A 22,701-nucleotide genomic window follows, 5' to 3' on the forward strand; every position below is an offset into this window, starting at 1 on the left:
AACACAGTTTGAGCATGAAAAAGTGCATATCTCGAGTACAGTAAGATTTTTATCACCTGTCCTCGCAGGCCTGCCCTTGTGGTAGTAAAGTTAATCTCCGTAACCACAGAGACCGCATCAGGAGGGATGAAAGGAGCAGGATTGCGTGTTGCCAAGAAGAGTCGGAAGTCCTCATTGTAATCAATAACCTTGTCTCCAATCTGTACAACGTATCTTGGCCCTGCGTGCATATGCATGCATCGGTGTGATTTAAAAAAAAAAAAAAAAAGAGAGAAAGAGAGAGAAAGAAAAAGCAGCAGAGTCTCAGACAGGCTTAAAAGTAACTTTAAATCCCGACTCAGACCTTTACTTGTTTCCCCTGCTGGACTTTCTAATGGCTGCAATGCAGCAATCACTTGTAATGGGAAGGGTGATGGCGGTAATGGTTTAGCTTAGTCATGACTTTCTTCTGCCATACTTAACACCACCAGGTCGGAACAGGTAAGGATATTCCACAAAACATAATTAAAAGCAGGACATACAATCTGGCCAGTTTAAGTGAGTATGGCGTACAAGTTAAATTGACCATTAAACTCATCAGCCTTCACAGGGTCTAATTAGTAAACAACAATTATTAATACAGGAAATGACATGATGTGGGTTATTTTAGCAATAATTCAAACATATATAAGTAACGACCCCGCTTTTTCCAACCAACAGTGATTTTATGCATGTGTACCTTGTGCGATGAGGTCCCTCCTCAACAGTGGGTAAAGCACTGGTTCCACTCCATCCATCTCTTGAATGATGAGAGTTTTTCCAAATCTGACTGCTAGCTCCAGGGCTGTCATGAAGTTACTGTCCTATACAGACATACAATTGTCTCGTATTGTCAAAATGTGCATCGAGAAGTGGCATACAACTGCAAAATATTAGCATTAATGCTACAGCGAGTCAATATAAACAAGACTAAAAGTCCAAAGTTATTTAACATAGTGATCCTGCTCTACTCCAATTCTGTATGTGGTTGTAATGCGTTAATTAATTCATGAGTGAGCTGGAGACTAATATAAATGCATTAATTTTTACAGTTGCCATAAAAAATTTGATTCATTTTATTTTTTTTAACTGTTTATTGCACACTAATGCAAGTTAATACACTTTTTAAATAAATATAATTTATAATCTTAAACCTATAATCTTTGTATTGTTGGTATTTATCATTGATTGATGTAAGCAAATGTCCTGTTGTACCTGTTGGTTTATGACCTCAAGTCGATTTTCTTTGAGGTGTGTGCAGAGCCACTCAGTGGCGCGAGAGGAAGGGTCAATCAGGAAAGGACATGCAACACTCTGAAGAGAAAAAAAAAACACACATTCATTGTTAAGTTATTTTGAAGGTGTCCTGTACCTTATTGGCGGCTGCAGAAAAAAAAACACACGAGTAAAAGTGTCCTATGCGTCTTAATGTTGGGCAGCATTGATCATGGGAGGGGAACAAATCCAACAAAAGTGTTTTAATGCTAGACGAAATCCATTTTATTGTATATCTCTCATAATACTGTGAGTGTGTACATCATGTGTACAAGCTAAATAAATGTAAACACAAACTAGTAACAAACACAAACACACTAAGGTAGTAGTAACCCCTTACCCGCAACTTAAGTTCATTGATCTAAAAGTAGAGATGGAGAAACAAAAACAAAGACAGATGTAATATACACACATGAATGACAACAGATTCAACAATATCATATATGTTGAGTATGATTATGAGTATGAGTATTTATATTGTTTACTACTTTGCACAAAAACATTCCAAAACGGCACAGAAGATGCGATGGACTGAGGAACGGAAGACAAGAAGAATGAAACATCTACTGTAATATTTGTGAGTCAAGTGCTTAATTATGCTAATGTGGTTGTCAAGTCAAAAATACAGAACAAAAATGGATTCCGTACCTGTAGGATGACAATAGCATTCTCCATGGACAGGTCATCGGACGGCAGCCCTTGACTCTTCCAGATCAACTGTTCACTCTCCAAGGACAGGAATGACCTGAAGTCAAATTCTAACACAAAAAAACACACATAAATTATTCTAGTGATCAATTTCAGGACAAATAATACGGCTGAAAGTTGAACTTATTTTATACAGTATATGGACTAAAGCACACAGATCAGACCAATTTAAAATAAAAAAACAAGGTTTATTTGTAGTTGTAAACATAATTCAGGTGTTTTTACTCAGTTCATTGTCTTTTGATTTTTTTCCGACAACATCTGTTCCAACATCATACGGAAATTATATGCAAATTAGCTGACAGCATCATCTTAAGACTTCTATGACAGCGGAAAGCTACATTTCTTACTGAGAATTTGGCAAAACTGCATAACATTGTCCGTAAGGTGTCAATTAGATATTGTTTAATGCAAAAAGAATATTTACTCTGCAGTCCTGAGTGAGACATCCAAGTTTCCAGACAATGTCTTCGATGATCTTCAGAAGCTGCAGACAAATAGGTGATGAAGGCTGCAGCAAGCATTGCTCTCATGGGGAGTGTATCCAACTCATTCTTGATCTCAGACATCTAAAAGAGAAATAAAGATAAACAACAGCTGTGAGAACGAGAGCCGAGATGATACTAAACCATCTATCATCAATTTGACCTTTTTTATGATATCCCAAACATATCTAAGGTAAAATTGGTATGTTTCTTTTCAGTGCTCTACACTTAAAATGTGTTGATTTTTAAGGTAATCTGTGCATACGGATGTTTTATCTAATAATACCTACATTTTATCTGAATTTCTCATAACCTTAACTACTGCATGCACATTTCCAATTTTCTCCCAAGCAGAGTAAGGCAATTAGAAAGCATTAAGATAATATGAAGCTAACCAAAACAGCCATGCAGTGTGAAACTTACATGTGTTTAAGTGTCAGGGTAAGATAAATCTACGGAGACAGTGAACTCATTCACTGTGAGTGTGAGGCAGCGAGGGTGTTTGTGTGTCAAAATGAGATTGAGTGTTTTAATTAAGGCACAGACAGATGCTGTAGTAAGGTGTTAAACAGCCAAAGATGTGACCTAAGACATCCAGAGCCATCGGCTTGTCAGCACCAAGTCGTTTTACGTTTCAATTTTCCTCTAAAGTGGCCATAACACCAATAAAAGCATCGATACTTTTTACACAACCTGTGCATTCCACCGCTTATGTTCTCCGTCCAGTTGGGAAATCAGTTGTTCGGCAGCATTGATTGTATCTTGAGCTTTTGTCACCTCGGCCTCCAGCTTAGCTGCCTCTGCAGTGTGACACTGAAACCTAACAGAAAAATAGGAACGACATCTATAAGTGCTACATCAAAAAATATACTGTCATGTTTGAGTGGTCTTGTGGGCTCTATTAGTATTTTCATTGGTGCAGTGAAAAGAAGAATGGCTTATTGAAAAGTACATGTTAAGGATCTTACATGAAAGTAAAAATACTTAGGTGTTACTGTCATCCGCAGTATATTATTGACCTTTGGAATTTGCAATCATCATGGTCCAGTGCATTTTAAGAGGGGAAGAAGTCTGCCCTTCAGCAGTGATTGTTTATGCCCTCAATGACAAGGATAGTCAGTGAGTTAACAGGCAGTAACATTTTTTTTTTTTTTTTTTCAAGGATGCAAGGCTGACGTGGAGCGTGTCCATCTTGCAACATGAAGACTGCATTCCAAAGAAGATGATGGACACTCAGGTGTGAGTTTAAGAAGAAATGTTCCTTTTAAGCAACTATTTACTTCTTCTGTAATGTTGTTTCTGCTTCATTCTATAGGTTATCATGTGAGGTCGAAAAACTCTGTGTGAAGTCCACACCAAGGTCATACATGCATGCTACTTTTAAAGCTTTGGGACTCCAGACAACCACGGTGAGAGCCATTATCCACAAATGGCATTTTTTTCTCCCTTAATAATAAAATGTTTCAGTTAAAAACTGCATTTTGTAGTCAGTGTGTTGTCTTTGACTAATATTGAAACTTGTCTGATGATCTGAAACATTTAAGTGTGCCCAGACTTTTTCACAGCACTGTATGTCAAAATGGTATTTTAATCATAAAAAAAGAAAAAAAGAAAATACGTAAAATAATGACATTTTCTTCTTTCTCGTTCGGCTTTTAGCCTCAGGGTTTGCCACAATTGCCTCCATGCAACCCTGTCTTTTGCATCTGTCTCGCTCAACCTCTTCTTTGGTCTTCCTCTACACCTCCTACCTGGCAGCATCCTTCTACCAATATATTCACTATCTCTCCTCTGGACATGTCCCAACCATCTCAGTCTGGCCTCTCTAACTTTATCTCCAAGGTCTCTAACATGTAATGTCCCTCTGATGTACTCGTTCCTGATCCTATCCATCCTGGTCACTCCCAATGAGAACCTCAGCATCCTCATCTCTTCTATCTGCAGTTCTGCTTCCTGTCTTTTCCTGAGTGGCATTGTCGCTAGACCAAACAACATGGCTGGTCTCATCACAGCTTTGTGGTGAAATCATTAAAATTAATGATTAATTATTATGAACTACTTTATTAAAACCTTATTCACAATTCACACATTGTTCGGCTTAAGATTCGTCAATATTTCAACAGAATTTTTTTTTTTTAACTCAAATGACCGAAGTATCGTAAGTATCAATATTTTGAGAATTGATTTCAGTGCATGAAGAGTTGGTTTTGGAAGTTATCGATATTTCAGTATCACTGGCAGAAATGTAACAAGCAGGATTCATACTTCTCTTTGAGCTCATTCACTTTGGCTCCAACTGAGTTGAGTTGGTTCTCAAGCTTATTCTTCCTGCTTTCTGTTTTCCTTAGGTTGCTGGATAAAAAAAAAAATCCCATTAACAACAACAGGACTCACTGGTGAGAATGCAACCACATGCATGTATAGTTGTAAAACTCACTACTATACTACAGTACATACACTTTGCTACAAACAGGTTATTTAACATGGAATAAAAGTAAAAACAATGTCACCACAATGAACAATACAGTTTTTGTTCAACACAATGAGTTTAGCACTAGTTTTAATTACCGTACTTCAGTATAAAGTATATATAGTATATCAGTATACTCAATGTCTATCTATGAGTAGTGTGTGCATGTTCTTACTCCATTAGTCCAGCCTGCTCTCGCTCCAGAGGCTCAATCCTCTGTAGTACATGGGAGTACTGGACATTGGCTTTGACCCAGGCAGCGAGTGGGGCAGCCGCTGCACTTGCCCGTTTTGCATTCTGGCCATGACAGAAGAATGACAAGTCAGAAACAGCTTTATCAGTTGAATAGCAATCGGTACAGTATTTCCAAGTGTGTTAATAAATGTGTGTATAATAAATGACCTTGGGGTCAAAGGAGGCTCTGTTCCTGTTAAGCAGCTCTTCCACACTGTGTCGAATCTCGGGGGTAATGTTCCTGGCCTCAAATGTGGCTATTTCCTCCCTCACACCACGCTTAGCAAGGAAGCTAAGGAGGTGGGAGGAAAAAGAAACCAAATAAAAATGAGGATTGAATGTGCAAGTGTAACATCTTTATTACTTTTAATTAGCCCCTTAAGGACATTCCTCACACTCTCACCGCAGCTCACCTCTTCATGCTGACCCAGGAGGTGTCAAAGGTACCCATCAGTCTCAGTACCCCCTCCAGAATGTCCCGAATGACATCCGGTGGCATGCGGAGTGAACGGATCTCGGACAGAGCTTCAGGCCTGATGTTTCCCACCGCATGCATCGCCTCATCCACTAAAGGCTAAAAAAAATAAAAATAAAATCAACAGTATGTAAGTGTGACTAAGCCACTGTGGGAGGCAGCTGTTGGTATGAATATTTCTGCAGACACAAATCAAGAAAATAATCTTACCTTTACTTCCTTCAGTTCATTATCTATTTTGGCCTTTCTTTCTTCAATCTTGGATACTTCTTGAGCCATCCTCGCTTGAATCTTTTCCATCTCTGCCTTCTGGTCACTGGCATTCTGGAGAGGCAAAAATAAATCATTTTGATGGATTAAAAAAATAAAATAAAAACACTAGTTGGATATAAATCAAAGCATCATAAATCACCACATATAATCTGAAATTGTCCAAATGATATGTAATTTTGTTGTTCATTCATTTTCTACTGCTTATCCTCACGAAGGTCAAGGGGGGGTGCTGGAGCCTATCCCAGCTGTCTTCAGGCGAGAGGCGGGGTACACCCTGGACTGGTCGCCAGCCAATCACAGGGCACATATAGACAAACAACCATTCACATTCGCATTCATACCTATGGACAATTTGGAGTCGCCAATTAACCTAGCATGTATTTCCATCTGCTATCCTGTATTGTTATTTCCCTTATGCCATATTCCCTCCTGAAACGTAATTTTTCCTTTCCACTCAGTGCTCCATGCACGCTCCCCTTTTGGCCAGGGATATTTTAAAAATTACTATTGATCCCCAAACTGCTACTTTCCCCCCCCCCAACCCTTGTCAATCCATTTATGGTTTACTTTTTAGAGGGCCATTTTCCTTGTCTGTGTTGCCAAAGTTCCTGCTCGTGTAGTTTTAGGTTGTTTTACTCTAATGTATTAGGTCTATGAAAGTGCCTTGAAATAACTTCTGTTGGATTGGTGTTATATCGATGAAACCGACTTGACTTGCTGGCTAAAGGTCAAAGGTATCCATCTCCTGTTTCTTGCTTCCATTCTAAATAGAGATTATCATTCATCGTGAAATAATACATGAAAATATTAGTATGTGCAGAGAGAATATGATAGATGGGATGAAATGAAACAAACACAAGTGTCCACAGCTGGAAAATACAGAATATTTGCAGAGAAGACAAAAGGAGAGAAGCACAGATTAAGTTGCAGAGGACAATGAAGGACATGACCACCATTGTGCCGTCCGCAAAGTGTAATATTTGCAAATCAAATCACATACCTGCATGGAGTTGGTGATTTCCTGCAGAGCAGAATCAGCCTCTTGTTGTTTAGTCTTCAGCAGTATGCTCTGCTCTGCAGCCCGCCTCTTCAGCTCATCAACCAAAGCCTTGGCATCATTAAGCTTTGACACACCAGCCTGTAAACACATGTCATTGTTACTTCTGATTTGTATATTTAAAACAGACCTTATATATTGTGATAGGACAATAAAAGTATCCAGAGAAAGTATTAATAATCCTGTCGTTTTAACTTTATATTCTAATATATTCATACTGTAGATACACACATATCATACCTGCAGATGTTGTTGTCTCGTTGTGAGCTGCATCTGCTTCCGGCCATATATGGCATTGTAAAGGTGTAGAAAGGCCATGTACTGGCTTGGTGTGGCGCCATGTTGTCTACATGACTCGTGAACCATCAGGAACAGACGGCTTACGTCTTCCTGCTGACCTGAACCTGCAAAACAACAACAGAATAGAGAACAAACAACACTCAGATTTATGCCAGATTTGATAATAAAGTCACAAATAGTGTTTTAGTGGCAAAACATTTTGTTTGTTCAATAAAAAACTTATATCATTCATATATTGTTATACAGCCTTTTTGATGGCGATCATAACATCAGATCATTACAATTGTCATTCATTTCCTTGAAGTCAGAAGAAAGTCAAAAATCAATTAAGATTTTGAAAATGGTCAGTTACCAGCGGGTTAAATCACATGTTATACGCAATAATAATAGATAACATTAAGTGGAACAATAAACAAAATGTATAGAGTAAATAAAAGTTCTGGTACTTGTCTTCTTTTTGGCGTCATTCTCTCCATCGGGACTCGTCTTTGCAAGCAACAATTCGGGAATCTGAAAATAAATATCACAATTTTGAACCTGATTCTTTAAAATTATAGATGAAATAGGTTTTAGTGAGAAACCTTTAATTACCGCTCTGTTATTATTAAGCGTTATTTATATACACACACACATACAATTTTTGGATAATGTAAATTTTCATAATGTTTTGTTATTGTTATTATTATCCTCTGACCTTCTTCATGCTACTTTCAGACCATCCTTCCATCCACTGGACAGAACACTCGCGGTAAAAAGCTGGATTGCTCTCACAACTAATAGTGAAGTTGGGATTAGAGCAGTCCATTATTAGAACGATGTGAAGGTTCTGCTGGATTCCTGGGAGAGATGACGCAGAAAGATGAGCAGAAACATATACAATTACTCATAAAACGTACTGTTGTTTCTTCATGCTATATTGTCCCATTTAGCCTTTAGCTCTCTCGCAGACCTGAGTAGTGAGAGTTAGCTGGATGCTCTTGAGTGCTTTGACTTTAACAATAATAAAGCTATTGATTAAATTCCCTGGCAACAGCCTAAACATCAGTGACACTGCAGTATCTCTATGGTACACTTGTTTCCAGGAGAAGAGGGGCAATGGAGACAAATACAGGACAATGATACAGCAGAATAGATCGTCCAAAAAAAGGTAAAGCTTTATAAAGCATACTGAAGGAGAAGTAGTTGTAGAGTGGTCCAGTGAATCCATCCTGGGAAGCAGAATCTTTGAGGGAAGAGAGGAGAGGTTCCAGTTCCTCCGGGGTGTACAGCCCAGGAACCTCACCTAACAACACATCCAACACGTCATTTGAAATGCAAACTTTTGCAAACTCCTTCAAGTTAGATCATTCTCTATAAAATTAATAGCAAAAACACAATACAGTACCAGATGAGAGCAAGCTGTTGATCATCTCCAGGAAAGCAGTGTGGACAAACTGATAATCCTCCAACAGAAAAACAACCTGCTGCCCTTCTATTCCTGCCAACTGCATCACCTACCAATACACAGAACATGGATACTGTAGATGTGACGTTTGGTGTATCAACTGATGTCAACATCAAATGTCCAAATTGTGTCAATAAAATACACGTACCGTCTTGAGATCATTCTTGAAATTTTTAAGGGAATAACCCCGGGAGATCTTTGGGGTAAACAAGGGATACGTGTGCATGTGCGACACCAGGAATGTGGCTGTGTGCCGCCCAACTCCACTCCGACCTGCCAAAAGCAGCGAACCACCTGGTCGGCTCAGCACGCGATCCAGCCTCGACACAAAGTCGCACACTTCCCAAAAGAGAAGGAGGTCCAGCTCTCTGTTATCACGACTATACAGCACTAGTCCCTAGGGAGGGGGAGATACAAACACGTGTAGTAGGGGCCCAAACTCTGTCATTGTCTAACACTCACATACACTAAGAAACAAAAGACTGAACATTCATTGGTTTATCTTTTATTCTGAGTGACAGGTGTGCTGGAGCCTATCACAGCTGACTTTTAATCTGGCGAGATCTTGCAACACACCTAGTAGCTATCCTTAAAGAAAAACGTTATTCCCCTTATACACAGAGGCAATGGTGTTGTAAAAGTGTACAGCTGTGACATGAAATTATTATGCAAACAAACAAAAAACATACTGTTGTGTACCTTCTGAATTACTTGCTTGAGGTCAGCAGAATGCAGACGTCCCAGTTGTTTACCGTGAGGAGGAAGAGACTGGCCTGGAGTCATTACAACTCCTTCAGACACACCCCACGTCACATAGAAACCATCTGGAACAAGGGGGTGGGATGAGATTTTCAAATGTGTAGACAGTCAATGACAAGCCAGACAAAATATACTCAACATAATCAATAAATAGGTAATGCATCACTTAGATCTGTCACAATAACAAATGTTGCCAGAGGATTACCCCACTAATTATTACTGATAATATTATTGTCAACATTATTGTGAGATCATTTTGCCCCGAACCGCTTTTAACTGGGTATTAACCAATGAATGTTGTATTTTGGTGTGTGTTCTATTCTGTTTACTTGCTTTATTCAACTCCATTCTTCTGTAAAGTGTCTTTGAGTATTTTGAAAAGCGCTATACAAATAAAATGTATTATTATTATTATTTTTTTTCACAAATGTAATCATATACTGTAACTGCATGTCTTGGGTAGCCTACCAGAGACATAAAAGCCAATTTTTGTATCGTATACATTTTGTGTCCTAGCATTTCCAAAGAATATCATCTCAAACTATTTGAGCCTAAAACATGTCTTTATGTGTAGGTATAAAATGATATAAGTGCATGAGAGAAAGCGACTTCCTACCAGCCATGTTGTCGAGAGCGTCAGAGCTCCAGTCGCCACGGATGATGGCGGAGAGCATGTTATCAAATGCATGAAGATCTTTGGAGGAAACCAGACGGTCTCTGAAGAGCCTCCTGGCCTCGTGTGCTACCACCTCAAGCACGCTATCAGTCACATCTGATTGAGCTGAATAAATAGCACAAATGAAAAAAAATAGTGTAGCCAACTGAGTCACTTATAAAGAGTCGACCGTGTGTTTGTTTACCTGCAGTGAGGTCATATCGCAACAAGCTGAGGACCCATTCCGTCAGGATACACGGTGTAAAAAGATAGTGACTGTAGTCATCTACTGTAAACTTGGCTTTCACCTGTATGATGATACGGTTTATTAAGACAAAAATGTTTATTCATTCATTAATTTTCTACCGCTTATCCTTGCGAGGGTCGCAGGGGTGCTGGAGCCTATCCCAGCTGTCTTCAGGGGTACTGAAGCGGTACACCCTGGACTGGTCGCCAGCCAATCACAGGGCACTTATAGACAAACAACAATTCATACCTATGCACAATTAACCTAGCATGAATGTGGGCGGAAACCAGACTCCCCTGGGTCTCCTAGCTGTGTGGCCTGCACGCTAACCACTCCGCCGCCGTGCAACCCCAGACACAAACATGCAATTAGCAAATTAATTGACCGAAAAGCCTAAAAAGAGACCAAATTTGTTTAAAGTGGGTGTAGGGAATATTAATAAAAAGGCACATGATAACACAACATGAGGTGTAGATTCAGTAGATGTGCCATGACAATGCTTGGAGTATTGTTCCGCTTATTACAAGACAGCGCGCCGTAATGTTGCAGTGCAATTCTTTATAGTTTAAAGGTCAAGATGTGTTCCTATTCCTGAATGTTGACTCATTAGAGAGGCAAGGTTGTTGCCACAAATATAGATGTTAACATAAGTGTCTGTCCAATTTGGTACCTGTTCATAGAGCTGCACCAGAGAACCAGCCAGCTGGTGTGTTTTCCCTGTGCTGGCCCAGGACGCTTGGCTGCCCAAACTGTGTTGGAGAATTGGCTGCAGATAGGCTGAGTAGATAGTCTGCAGCTGTTCACGGTCTGGATAGCTAAGGGTAGATGCACCAAAAGCAGTTGGGAGTGTAGAGGAGGGAGGGGAGGGCAAGAATGGCAGAGGAGAGGAAATAAAAATAATGAAGGTGATATGACTACTGCACTGTAGTATAATACTTACTCTATGGTACAGATGCGGACTATTGATGAAAAGCGAGATGTGAGAGAATGGCTCCCGACCGCACCACCTGTTGACATTGAGGCCACCACCTGAATGTTCTCCAGGCTCACCCACTCCAGATTTTCATCATAGAACCCTTTATATGTTAAAACCTGGACAGGGTCAGAGGAATAAACCGTTAGGAAACTAATAACATTTGAATACAATAGCCTAGACCAGGGGTCTCAAACACGCGGCAAACACACTAGTTTGAGGCCCCCGCCTTGATATGAAAGTTTAATGTTAGCGCGGCCCGCGCAAGTTTTATATGGATGCTGTATGGTATCATGTACCCAGAAAAAATTATTATTACGTTTGATTAATGTTCATGTTAAAGGTTGAATAACTGTTAATAGTTATCCTCCCTATCTGTGTGGAAGTGGTAAGTTTTTGGCTATTTAAGTTTAAAGGAAATAACTTTAAGGCTACCGTTTAGGTCGCTAGCTCTCTAGTTTGCGAGTTAGCATGTGTCTCAAGACCCTGCAGTTGCGCAATATGTTGTAAATAAAAAAAGTATAAATGTGACTATAGTCGTGTTTTGTCATGTCTACAGGGCTCGAATAAAGCTTTGTTAATTTTAATCTGAAAAAAATAATTTGCCTACCCACCAACTATATGTGGTTTCTTAAGTTTTTATTATTTGCCGTTTTATTATTATTATATTTATTTATTACTGATTGATTTTCTTTATTCTTGATTTGTTTATTTATTTTTCATCTTATTTTGTGCAGAAAAATAAAAATTAAGATATTTGAGAACAGTGGAATGTTTTATCAGAGCTTTTCTTGTAGAAAATCGAAACCAAAGCAAAGTTTATTCATTTTTCTGTTTTTAATAATGCGTTTTAATGCAGCAATAATGCGGGGGGGGGGGGGGGGGGGGGGTTTGAAAACCTGATGCGGCCCAGTCTCGCCCAGACCCTAGCTCCAGTGGCCCCCAAGTAAATTGAGTTTGAGACCCCTGGCCTAGACATTTAATTAATTTAGTAAATGGGGATAGGTATAACAGTTCATTAAATCATCTGTTCAATGAAATGATTCTTAATCCTGTGAATGAGTTACTGCGTGTTATATTTTATATGACATATTCTTTATAAACGGTGTACCTGTTGAAGAAAGGCTGTGAGGTTGCTGGTCCCCCATTTGTCAGGTTTTGGTAGGTTGATGTCTTTTAGGTAGAGAACCAAGTTCTCACAGTCCTTGGGTCTGAAGACTCGACCGGTGTTGGAGCTGAGTAACAGGCAGGTCTGACTGAGCTTCTGGAGGACGTGGCGGGATGAGGTCTGGGCGCTACAGTGGACCACGGCCACTTGGGTGGAGCGCAGCCGTGAGAAAGCAAAGCGCAAGAGCATTCTAGATGGCACAGAAAGCAATATCATCTTTTAAATGTTTCGTCGATGATTGTTGACAATGAAAAATTTAAATGAAAAGAGGGTCTATTTTGACTTTTTCAGAGAAAAAGGAAACATTTTTGTGAAAGATGTGATATCTATGTAGATGTATCTGGTCAGTGTTGGTATTTTTCAGTGTATTTTTACATGTGTGCAGTTACCCTTTCCCACAACCCTCTGGTCCCACCACCATGAATGGTTGTCTGTGCTGAGCGGTGAGCCATGGGGAGAAGCAATGCAGTGCCCTCTGCATGTCTGGAGTCTCAATAACAGGCAAAGAATGTGAATGGGAGAGATGCTCCAGCGTGAGACTATCAGGGCGCTGGAATGTATACGATGCAAGGTGGCCGCTGTCAGGGTCAAAGTAGGTATCCAGAGGCTTCCTCATGTTCGGTGGGCTTTCTCTTGCCCAGCTCAACAACTAGACAAATACACAAACAGGACATTCAACATTTATTCAGCTTCAATGTCCATAGATCCATACTTCTACACACACAGCATTATGGAAGTGCTCACCTCTTTGGCAAAATCTTGTCTTGTTTTCAGATTGAGATTTCCTCCTAACCCTCTGAGAAGGCCGATGATGAACTGACCTCGCTCAGTCACAGCGTTGAGATGAGACAGGCCATTGAATATTGTGCCCACCAGGCTGGTTTCCACCACAAAGTCATTCTCATGGAAGAAAAGAACAACAGAAGAATTGGACACAGTTTCCAAGATAAATGGCTGTTAATACCCATTTTCAAGAAGATTACAGCCACAAATAACATCACATAACACATGACAAAACCATGAAAGTATAGTCCATGCATAATTGACGTTTGAGTCATAGAGTCAGGGAAGAATTAATGTAACAATATGTTTATTATTGTGGTTGTATAGAACTGGACTGTATCATACTAAGAGGTGATTTTAGCACTTGGGTGAACATTATTTTATTTTGTTTCCTGAGGAAGGGGAATTTGAACTCATTAGACAGTGTAGGTGTCTGCACCGAAGTGTCGGGTGGGTGTATATCGCAGAGGCAAAACGAAGGTTACCTGTTTGAAGACCCAGTCCAGAGATCGTTGGAAGTAATCCGCCAGCCAGTTCTCTAAATTAGAGCGAGACTCCTCTGGTTGATTGCAGAGCCATGATTTCACCAAAGCAGCTACATCTATGTCCTCATCACTAAAGAACCAAAGGGGACATTAGAATTAGGAAAAATAGAATTATGAGAAACAAGTCACAATTACAATTTTTTTCAAATAAAAAAGTGTTAATATTAGCAAAAAAGCAATCTAAAATTTGTACGAGTAATGCAATATTATGATAATAATAGTAGTAATAATAATAGACAATAATAGTCTGAGCATAATATATTCAACCTATGTTACAATGAGGACAGCTGAGGACCTTGTTAATTTACACTTTAGTGTAAATCATCTGAAGTGTTACAAATATGATAAATGTATGGCAAGTCTCCAGAGACATCAGCCGGGTTTGTATTGGAATATGGACGGTTACTAGCTATAATCATTGTATCATTACAACTATTTAAAATTGTTCGCAACTCACTGACCTGAGAAAGATCATGCCCATGCGAGATATCGTCGCCGGAGAAGCACAGCTCAGGTCGTGAGTCTCAAACAGGAAGTTGACATTCGGTCCAAACTGGATGCGTTCTCCACTAGGCATGGTTAACAGGCGATTGTCATCCAGCACGGAGTTCAGACTCTCAATCCACTCTGGATCGATGTCACCATCACACACAATCCAGGAGCTTACATCTAACAAAGGAAATTGCATAAGAAATGAGAAATGTAGTATAGTAAACGACTAGTATATCATAGTATATACTATATCATAGTACAGTATATCAATGTAGAACTTCAGTAGTCAGTGTTCAGCTTGCATAGCAGTATACATTTGCTTACACACAGCCATTACTACCAAGTGTTGCCTACAGTCAATCATGGTGGCAGTAGCCTCATAGTCTGGAGTTGCATGAGTACTGGGGAGAGCTGCGGTTCATTTATGGAAACGTGGATTCCAACATGTATGGTGATATTCTGAAGCAGGAATCTAACATCCAGCGGCTCTGTAATGTCATCATGGAGGGATGGAAGAGAATTCTGGTAACAAGATCTGGTCAGTGCCATGCCCAAGAGGACTAATGCAGTGCTAGACACAATTTGGACATGTTCACTGTGAGCTGTACTGACTTATGTTGCCAGCTATTTAGACAATAACAGCTGTGTGTTGACTTATAAAGTTATATGCAAGTTTCAAGTAATTTTTTATAGTATTGTCCATTGAGAAGATATAATAAAATGGTTGCTGAAACGTTTAGTGTATACCCCATCAAATAAAATGCAAGCATACAGATTTTCTTACCCTGGGATTCTTTAACCACATTTCTAGCACTATGTGTCAGGACACCATCAGCCCACTCTCTGGTGTCCATGTCAATGTGTCCCAGAAGTTGTTGTTTAGGCATCGCTTTAGGATTCATTGTGTACAGCTTTACCTACCAAAAGAAATAAAAAAACATAACTGAAATGTGTCAAAACAAATTGGCATATTGACTAAGATGAATGGCTACCCCCAAAATGAGAACATGTTGGTTTCAAAGGGGTGAAAGAAGAGTATTAATCACTCACCACTCTGCCTGTCTTATTGAGAGCAGCCCGGAGCATCCTCCACAGAGTAGACTTCCCTGCTCCACTTGGCCCCACAACCACTACACCCATACGCTGTCTCAGTTGCTCATTCAGCTCCAGTGCCTTCTTCAGCTACACACACACACACGCACACATTTATTTATCACTTCATTTTAGCGCCACCAATCCATCAAGGTATCCCGCTGGCAAGAAATTTGTATGTTCAGAACTTTACTATTTAATCATTGGGGAATATGTGTGAAGCAGTTCTAAAAGAGGCATGAGCAATGGTCTTCCAACCACACAAACCTGAGTAGGTATAGGCTCCAGTCGGCTCTCTTTGTAGACCTGTTCCAGGGCCTGCGTAAGGGTCATGTCCTCAACATCAGTGAAATTTACCCCGGAGAAGACGTCCCTCAGCAAGGCATCAAAGCGTGAGCTATCAGCAAACGTCAGCTTGGACATGGTGTTAAGTCGCAGTGCCTGAACCACCAGATTGCTCTCTTGAACTGCATACACATAAGAAACATTTTCAATCCAATGTCAAGTTTCTGGATGAACAAGTGGAAAACACAACAATTGAAGAAGTAGTCCATTTGAATACTTGGCCAGACTACACACTGAGCCAAGCACGAGAGGCTCGGGGAACCATCGCCACACAGGAGGGGCATGCAGTGTTTGTTTGTGTGTGGACAAGAGTGTGTGAGGCAGATAAAGACTGGGTGGTAGGCCACAAGGAATTGGGATTTAAGCAAAGAGAGAAAGGATACGAGTGGCAGAGAGAAAAAGATAGAAAACAGTATAGCAAAGCGGTGACAAATTATAGCCTGAGGTTACTCTGAAAAAGTTTTAAGAGTTTGAGTCAATTGATGTTTGGAGGGCAAAGACAATACAGACAGAGAAGCGGTGCTCAATAGAACCATTTGCACACTCATGCATAACCCCTGCTGTCCTCCAAGAGACTGTTTGCTTTTCAGACACTAAATTAGACTACTCTGCTTCTATTGTGCGCTCTCACGTTAGTCAGATATATTTTCCACTGCTGATAATTTTACACTTTGCAGTTTTTATAGCTGTGAATGTGGCTCCAGGTCACAAAATGTGTGATTTCACCTTTGAATTAAAGTCACGGAAATATTGCAATTTTTCATATATTAAAACTATTCATAGTGAGTCTCACTCTTGTCCTTGTCATGGCTTCTCCTCTGTTGCTGCAGCAAACTACCACAGGCCTTTAGCACTGTCTTCAAAGCACGCAAACCCCAGTCGTAGTGCTGCTGTGGGGTCAACAGCTCTCTAGACATAAAAAAAAAAAAAAGGCAAAGTGACTGCAGCTCTGAGTTCAGTGCAAACATAAGTTTCTCACAGAATCAATAGACTCCAATGCTGTTACGGGTCATTTAAAAATACAACAAACACTAACAGCACAACTGAGTACAACTTGTACCTGGCCAGGTTAAAGACTGCGACCAGTTTTCCACCCAGTATCTCTCCATTTTTAAAGCCCTCAGAGTACAAAATGACTTCGGCAATAAGTTCATTGTCAGGTCTGGTCATGGCCACAGGCCTGAAAAGCTGCTTTAGGTTGTCTGGGAGCTTCTGTCGGCCTCCGTATCCTTTTCCTGCGGGATTCAGTGTGATGAACACTCCAGAGTTTGGGTCCAAATCCACCTAGGATAAGGACAAAATAACTATAAGGTTGCTTGGCAATAAAATATAAAAGGATGGTTAATTGCTGAAAGTCCCAAGAAATGAGTGAACGTAAGACAAATTACTCGCCATGTGAGTTAAAAAGTCGCCTAAAAACAGACCTGCACAGTATTTGTTAAAGTACAAAGCCATAAAAAGCCATTGAATAAGAAAAAGAGAATCATTGAGCAACAACGGCAATAAGACGCATAATGGACTAAGCATTTGTTTGTGCAACATTAAATGGGATTGCATCTGTTCTTATTCACTGACCTCCCTCCCCATGAGTTCGCATGTGGCTTTTTGATGTTTAAGAGAGTCCTGAATGGCTTGAATCTGCATGGAAACTGCAGATAGCACTGCCTCCTCCAAACGATTGAACTCGTCGAAGCAGCCCCACGCACCGCACTTCACCAGGCCCACAAAAATTCGTCCCATTGATTTCACATCAATGCCCTGGGGAAGAAAGCCACAAAAGAAAATAGCCAATTATTTGCTCTTCCTATTGAAGTCATACATCTACTTTAAACGGGTTTATAGGGAAAACTATAGCTGGTCAAATATACATATACAGGCACATTTGATCTATGCTTTATATCCATCAAATATGCAGAGCAGAGCATATTTGATGTACAGCGGCAATTCAGCATTCACAACCCTGCAATTTACAGATTGGTAAAAAAAAGGTAGTTTCTTCCACAGAAAATACATCTCATCATTGACCCTACATTGGTAATAAATTTATAAAAACATTATAATACAAATCAAATGTACAGCATATAGTACATGTATCACTGTTTATCTTCATGTGTCAATGTTTTTAGGCTACGGCAAGTGCAACCCTGGTGAGGACGAGCGGCATAGAAAACGAATGGATAAAACACCGGAATTAACTACAACAAATATGAATCCAAAATTGTTTTGCAAAGAAACTACATGCCTCATTGATGATCGCTTTTTAGTTTGATAACTGGCAACTAATTTCCACAATTTAGTTTGCAAAAGCCTGGTATTTTTAAGTATGGATGTTTGGATGTTTCCCCACACTGTCTAAAAGCATGTTTTACCTCATCACAGTTGAATACCAACACTTGGCGTCCACACAGGCCCCCCAGTGCTTTGACAGACTCAGTCTTGCCTGTTCCAGCTGGCCCATAGGGATTTCCACCGAGCCCCATCTTCATAGCCTGAGTCAGAGTCAGGTAGCATTTATCAGTCAGCGGAGTATGCACCAGCTTTGCTGCATTACCCTGAGAAACAGGAGGAGAACAGAAAAAAGTGAGACCAAAACCGACGGGATGTTTATACGATATCATTAGGTGGATGAATAAAATGCATACAATAAAATAAAATATTAAATATATAAAAGAAAATGACAGAGAGTCATTTTTAACATATTTTCATGTACATTCATTATTTTCTTAAATAAACAGCTCCCCCAAATGGTTATACATTTTTTCACAACATGTAGAATTCAGCATCTGTATTCATGATCAGTGTTTTCCATGCATTCATTTATTGGTAGCGATCAGCCACAATTAAATTAAACCCTCCACAAATAGATTTGGTGCCACTTGATGGCCCTTGACTATAAACACATCATAGGAATAGGACTGTAGGTGGCAGTATGCATCGTAATGGGATCAGTTGGGTGATCAGTGTTGCTTTTGTCCATATATTTAGCAGACCCCCAGTATGCATCGTGGAAATACTGTACATTGCGTTTATTATGAATATGAGTATGATTATGCATGTGTTATTGACAAAGTAGCGTAATGTAAAGCTTCCCAGCCAAGTTTGGATGGATGGAATGAATATAAGAATGAATGAATGTGAGCATGACAACAATCAATAGAATTGAAATTAATACATTTATTGCAATTTCCTTATTTTCTTAATGATAATATATTGGGCCATCTGAAAATGAAACTTTGGGATGGGATATGGTTTAATTATAGGTACCAATTTTTTAATCAATTCTGTAATGACCACATATAATTAGAATGTCACTTAGTAGAGACCATACTTAAAAAACATTGTGGAGTGTATTTTTGTATGTCCATCTATCTGTTATTTAGTTAGCAGCGTACTTCCTGGTTCATGGAGGATAAGAAACAGACTGGAGGTCATTATGATTTTGAGGGATGGATCATACTTTTGATAGTCGTAGTGGGCATTCATTCATTAATTTTCTACCGCTTATCCTCACAAGGGTCACGGGGGTGCTGGAGCCTATCCTAGCCGTCTTCGGGCGAGAGGCGGGGCACACCCTGGACTGGTCGCTAGCCAATCACAGGGCCATCGTGGCGAGTTAATATAATATATATTATAAAACATAATCTTTATTCATTCATTCATTTTCTACCGCGTTTCGTGACAAGGGTCGCAGGGGTGCTGGAGCCTATCCCAGCTGTCTTCGGGCGAGAGGCGGGGTACACCCTGGACCGGTCGCTAGCCAATCACAGGGCCACAGTGGCCAGTTAATATAATATATAATATAAAACATAATAATTAGTTCTTTGTAATTATAACCCCCATTGTCCAAAATGTAATGGAATCTCTGTGTCTGGCCATATGTCCAAAATGATGGCTGTGAAAAAGATCATTAAAACAATACAAGACATAATCCGGGTATACAGTATATGAAGGTGCACATTTCGATCCTGATCCAAATTAGGAGAGAAAAGCAGAAATCTATAAAATGAGTCAAATTAGATGTCTACCAAATGACCTTTAGTTGTTACTTCTGCATACAAGTTATGGTGAATCAAATGTTAAGCCGCTACTTCATCCTTAAATAAAGGATTAAGCTATGTAGCTTTAAATCGCTTTAGCACAATGATTAAGGTTTGGAATTGAGTGTGAGGCAACGTTTGATCTTTGCAGATATACTGCCAAATAAATTTCAAGGAGAGCTTCAAGGAGAAGCTTTCCTCTGTATGTGTCCAGGAGGTGAGCTGTTGCAAGAAAAACATGAATACATGAGCAGGAGCAGGAATAACAAGCGTACCCACCTGGTACTCGTATGTATAGGTGAACTGTGCATCCACCATATGAATGTGGCAGCACTTGTCTGGGCCCATGTAAAAGCGGAGCTGCTTCTGCCAGGCCCAGGCATCGAGGCTGCTGACTCCTGCCTGTTTCAGCTGCTTCACTACACTGATGTTGTGGATAATGTCCAGAATTAAGGCCTTCAATTTCAGCTGCAGAATACCAGTGTCTATACAAGACCATATGAAGAAAATAATGTGATCAATCACAAATTAAATATAGTGCATAAGCAAAGTAAACAATACACAAACAGTAACATCAACTTTAAATTTAATTTACTTTGTTCTATTGTGTTTTGGTGAGCGGCGAACCGTCCCAGTTTGTTCGATGGTATGTGAACATGCCACAGCGGTGTACGTGCACTAACTTTCTTTAGACTACTAAACTGTATTTTTCCTGTGTTTTTATTTCACCTCATATTTGTTGCCAAATGTTATAATTCATGCAAGTTAATTCATGCTACTACACTGTCTACACACATACTACACACATCAAACTGTGATGTATAATCTCTAAACTGGGCTTCCCTGCTTTGGCTGCTAACCTGATGTCGGAAAGCGGGAAAAATATGGATGTATGGATGGACATATGCTACTCTGATAAAGCAAAACAACTGTCTTAACCGGCATCGAAGATGCATGAAAGCATATGTCAGTGCAGTTATTGCATAGGTTGCATTAAATCAGCTAGCAGGAGATAAGTTGATCAGATCAGATGACAATCCTATTTGCAAAATTATCTCATAAAAACAGTCAGTTAACAGTTTTACAATGAGATTATGTTCTCGGCTAATGATGCTGTCAATGCTAAGCCTTCAATACACATGCTCCCTGCACACAACCACTGTTTCTAAAAGTAAGATAAATAAATATGCACAAACACACGAACGGGCAAATGGAGCTGGGACGGTGACATGCAAATCAGATGGTATATAATGTGAGAAATGTGGTTGGTACAAAAGATACAGAGGGATGTTGGACAGGTTTGTGTCCGAAAATAATTTTAAAAGCTCTATGATATTGATAGACCAATTATTTTCATTCATTTTCTACCGCTTATCCTCATGAGGGTCGCGGGCGGTGCTGGAGCCTATCCCAGCTGTCTTCAGGCGAGAGGCGGGGTACACCCTGGACTGGTGGCCAGCCAATCACAGGGCACATATAGACAAACAACCATTCACACTCACATTCATACCTATGGACAAGATGGAGAACATGCAAACTCCTCACAGAGATGGCCGAGGGTGAAATTGAACTCGGGTCTCCGAGCAGTGAGGCCTGCATGCTAACCACTCGTCCGCGGTGCAGCCCAACCCATTTCACCACAAAGCATGTAGAACCACCATACCTGTATTTGTGTGGTCGTCGGAGGTGGTGTCCACTGTTGTGTAATGTTCCAGTTTGGCATTGAGTTCCAACTCCAGCTGCTGCAGATTCTGTTCCTTGAGAGCTCTTTCCACGTCTTCCGTGAACTGGATTTGCTCGGCGAGGCATAAAATCTTTAAAAAAAAAAAAAAAAGGTATACTTTTTACAAAAAAATTAAACAGTATAACAGGAATTACAAATGAAACAAAAAGATAAATTAAGAAAATGTGTTTTTTGTGTGTATGCATACTTGTGATGGATAACGAGAGGGGTCCACTTCCCCTTGTTTCCCCGCTGTCACACATTCATACAGCATTTGCTTCAAAGTCCCCTTCATTGCATTAGACAGGTCATTCAACCACACCTAAAAACGCCATGTATTCAGAAACAATGGGTAGCACGCTTATTTGACATAAATAGCACCAACCATAGCTGGCTTACCTCCACAAGGCTGGAGATAAGAACAGTACTTCTGAGAGGTACCATCTCTCCCTCCAAAGAACACATGGCCACAATGTGCTGGCACTGCTCATCAAACACAACACTATGGATGCCTGTTCAGATAACATACATTGATTAGTAAGGATTTGAATAGTATTCACTAATAGAAAAAAATAATTTCAAGAATAAAGTAATGTGACCAGCAAAGAGTTTCTTGAGGTGTGACTGGATGACTGTGGGGTTTGTGGCCTGACCAAGAATTTCCAACAGATCATCATCTCCTATGAAATAAAATCTTGGGAAAGCAGAGCGCTTCTCCTACAACAGTCACACATAAACATGAAAATGTAAAGTTTGTAAGGATGTGGTGTGTTTGTGTTCTTGGTGCGTCTGTACCTCCAGGAACTCATTGAGTGACTTCTGGCAACGCTGTAATTGATCCATTATGGTGACCAAGGAGTTTCTGATGCCAGCTCTTGAGCTCAGAGAAATGACTCGGTTGTCCCTCTGAATGTCTGACATGATGGACCTGTAGTATAAAGAATGTTTTCCTCGTGAATTATTACAGGGTATCTGGACTCCTAGTAAATACAGGAAGTGAAAACAGAAAAATTATAATCAGCCTCCACTCTTTTGATTCGACTTTCTACAAGATGTCAGAAGTGTTTCTGTGGGATGTGTTTTTTTCTTTGTGAGGTCAACTGTCACTGATCATGGACCTGAGAGAGAACCTGCTAGCTCCCA

General features: G+C 40.0%; 1 protein-coding gene across 4 annotated transcripts in view; it reads right to left on the reverse strand.

Annotated features, from left to right (window-relative positions):
• The window catches only part of LOC131134618 (cytoplasmic dynein 2 heavy chain 1), a 68,087-nt gene that overhangs the window by 32,925 nt on the left and 12,461 nt on the right, over positions 1 to 22,701 (reverse strand). For 3 of the 4 annotated variants that reach the window (XM_058080101.1, XM_058080103.1, XM_058080104.1), the window contains 42 exons: positions 22,354 to 22,486; positions 22,158 to 22,275; positions 21,958 to 22,070; positions 21,767 to 21,880; positions 21,499 to 21,649; positions 20,115 to 20,320; positions 18,168 to 18,350; positions 17,374 to 17,556; positions 16,859 to 17,082; positions 16,592 to 16,707; positions 15,721 to 15,920; positions 15,412 to 15,543; positions 15,146 to 15,278; positions 14,331 to 14,538; positions 13,810 to 13,939; positions 13,286 to 13,441; positions 12,931 to 13,190; positions 12,485 to 12,731; positions 11,341 to 11,492; positions 11,071 to 11,215; positions 10,359 to 10,461; positions 10,115 to 10,279; positions 9,439 to 9,563; positions 8,888 to 9,136; positions 8,680 to 8,788; positions 8,464 to 8,577; positions 7,990 to 8,132; positions 7,742 to 7,805; positions 7,236 to 7,399; positions 6,939 to 7,076; positions 5,876 to 5,989; positions 5,604 to 5,764; positions 5,359 to 5,482; positions 5,132 to 5,253; positions 4,752 to 4,838; positions 3,180 to 3,306; positions 2,429 to 2,570; positions 1,942 to 2,051; positions 1,634 to 1,654; positions 1,234 to 1,332; positions 719 to 842; positions 57 to 220 (listed from right to left, as the gene is read on the reverse strand). In XM_058080101.1, the coding sequence (XP_057936084.1) occupies positions 57 to 220; positions 719 to 842; positions 1,234 to 1,332; positions 1,634 to 1,654; positions 1,942 to 2,051; positions 2,429 to 2,570; positions 3,180 to 3,306; positions 4,752 to 4,838; positions 5,132 to 5,253; positions 5,359 to 5,482; positions 5,604 to 5,764; positions 5,876 to 5,989; positions 6,939 to 7,076; positions 7,236 to 7,399; positions 7,742 to 7,805; positions 7,990 to 8,132; positions 8,464 to 8,577; positions 8,680 to 8,788; positions 8,888 to 9,136; positions 9,439 to 9,563; positions 10,115 to 10,279; positions 10,359 to 10,461; positions 11,071 to 11,215; positions 11,341 to 11,492; positions 12,485 to 12,731; positions 12,931 to 13,190; positions 13,286 to 13,441; positions 13,810 to 13,939; positions 14,331 to 14,538; positions 15,146 to 15,278; positions 15,412 to 15,543; positions 15,721 to 15,920; positions 16,592 to 16,707; positions 16,859 to 17,082; positions 17,374 to 17,556; positions 18,168 to 18,350; positions 20,115 to 20,320; positions 21,499 to 21,649; positions 21,767 to 21,880; positions 21,958 to 22,070; positions 22,158 to 22,275; positions 22,354 to 22,486 (6,073 nt within the window). The remainder of the gene's footprint in view (positions 1 to 56; positions 221 to 718; positions 843 to 1,233; positions 1,333 to 1,633; positions 1,655 to 1,941; positions 2,052 to 2,428; positions 2,571 to 3,179; positions 3,307 to 4,751; positions 4,839 to 5,131; positions 5,254 to 5,358; positions 5,483 to 5,603; positions 5,765 to 5,875; positions 5,990 to 6,938; positions 7,077 to 7,235; positions 7,400 to 7,741; positions 7,806 to 7,989; positions 8,133 to 8,463; positions 8,578 to 8,679; positions 8,789 to 8,887; positions 9,137 to 9,438; positions 9,564 to 10,114; positions 10,280 to 10,358; positions 10,462 to 11,070; positions 11,216 to 11,340; positions 11,493 to 12,484; positions 12,732 to 12,930; positions 13,191 to 13,285; positions 13,442 to 13,809; positions 13,940 to 14,330; positions 14,539 to 15,145; positions 15,279 to 15,411; positions 15,544 to 15,720; positions 15,921 to 16,591; positions 16,708 to 16,858; positions 17,083 to 17,373; positions 17,557 to 18,167; positions 18,351 to 20,114; positions 20,321 to 21,498; positions 21,650 to 21,766; positions 21,881 to 21,957; positions 22,071 to 22,157; positions 22,276 to 22,353; positions 22,487 to 22,701) is intronic. The other variant, XM_058080102.1, reaches the window with a different exon arrangement.

Source organism: Doryrhamphus excisus, chromosome 8, assembly GCF_030265055.1.
Source record: "Doryrhamphus excisus isolate RoL2022-K1 chromosome 8, RoL_Dexc_1.0, whole genome shotgun sequence".
Classification (NCBI taxonomy): domain Eukaryota; kingdom Metazoa; phylum Chordata; class Actinopteri; order Syngnathiformes; family Syngnathidae; genus Doryrhamphus; species Doryrhamphus excisus.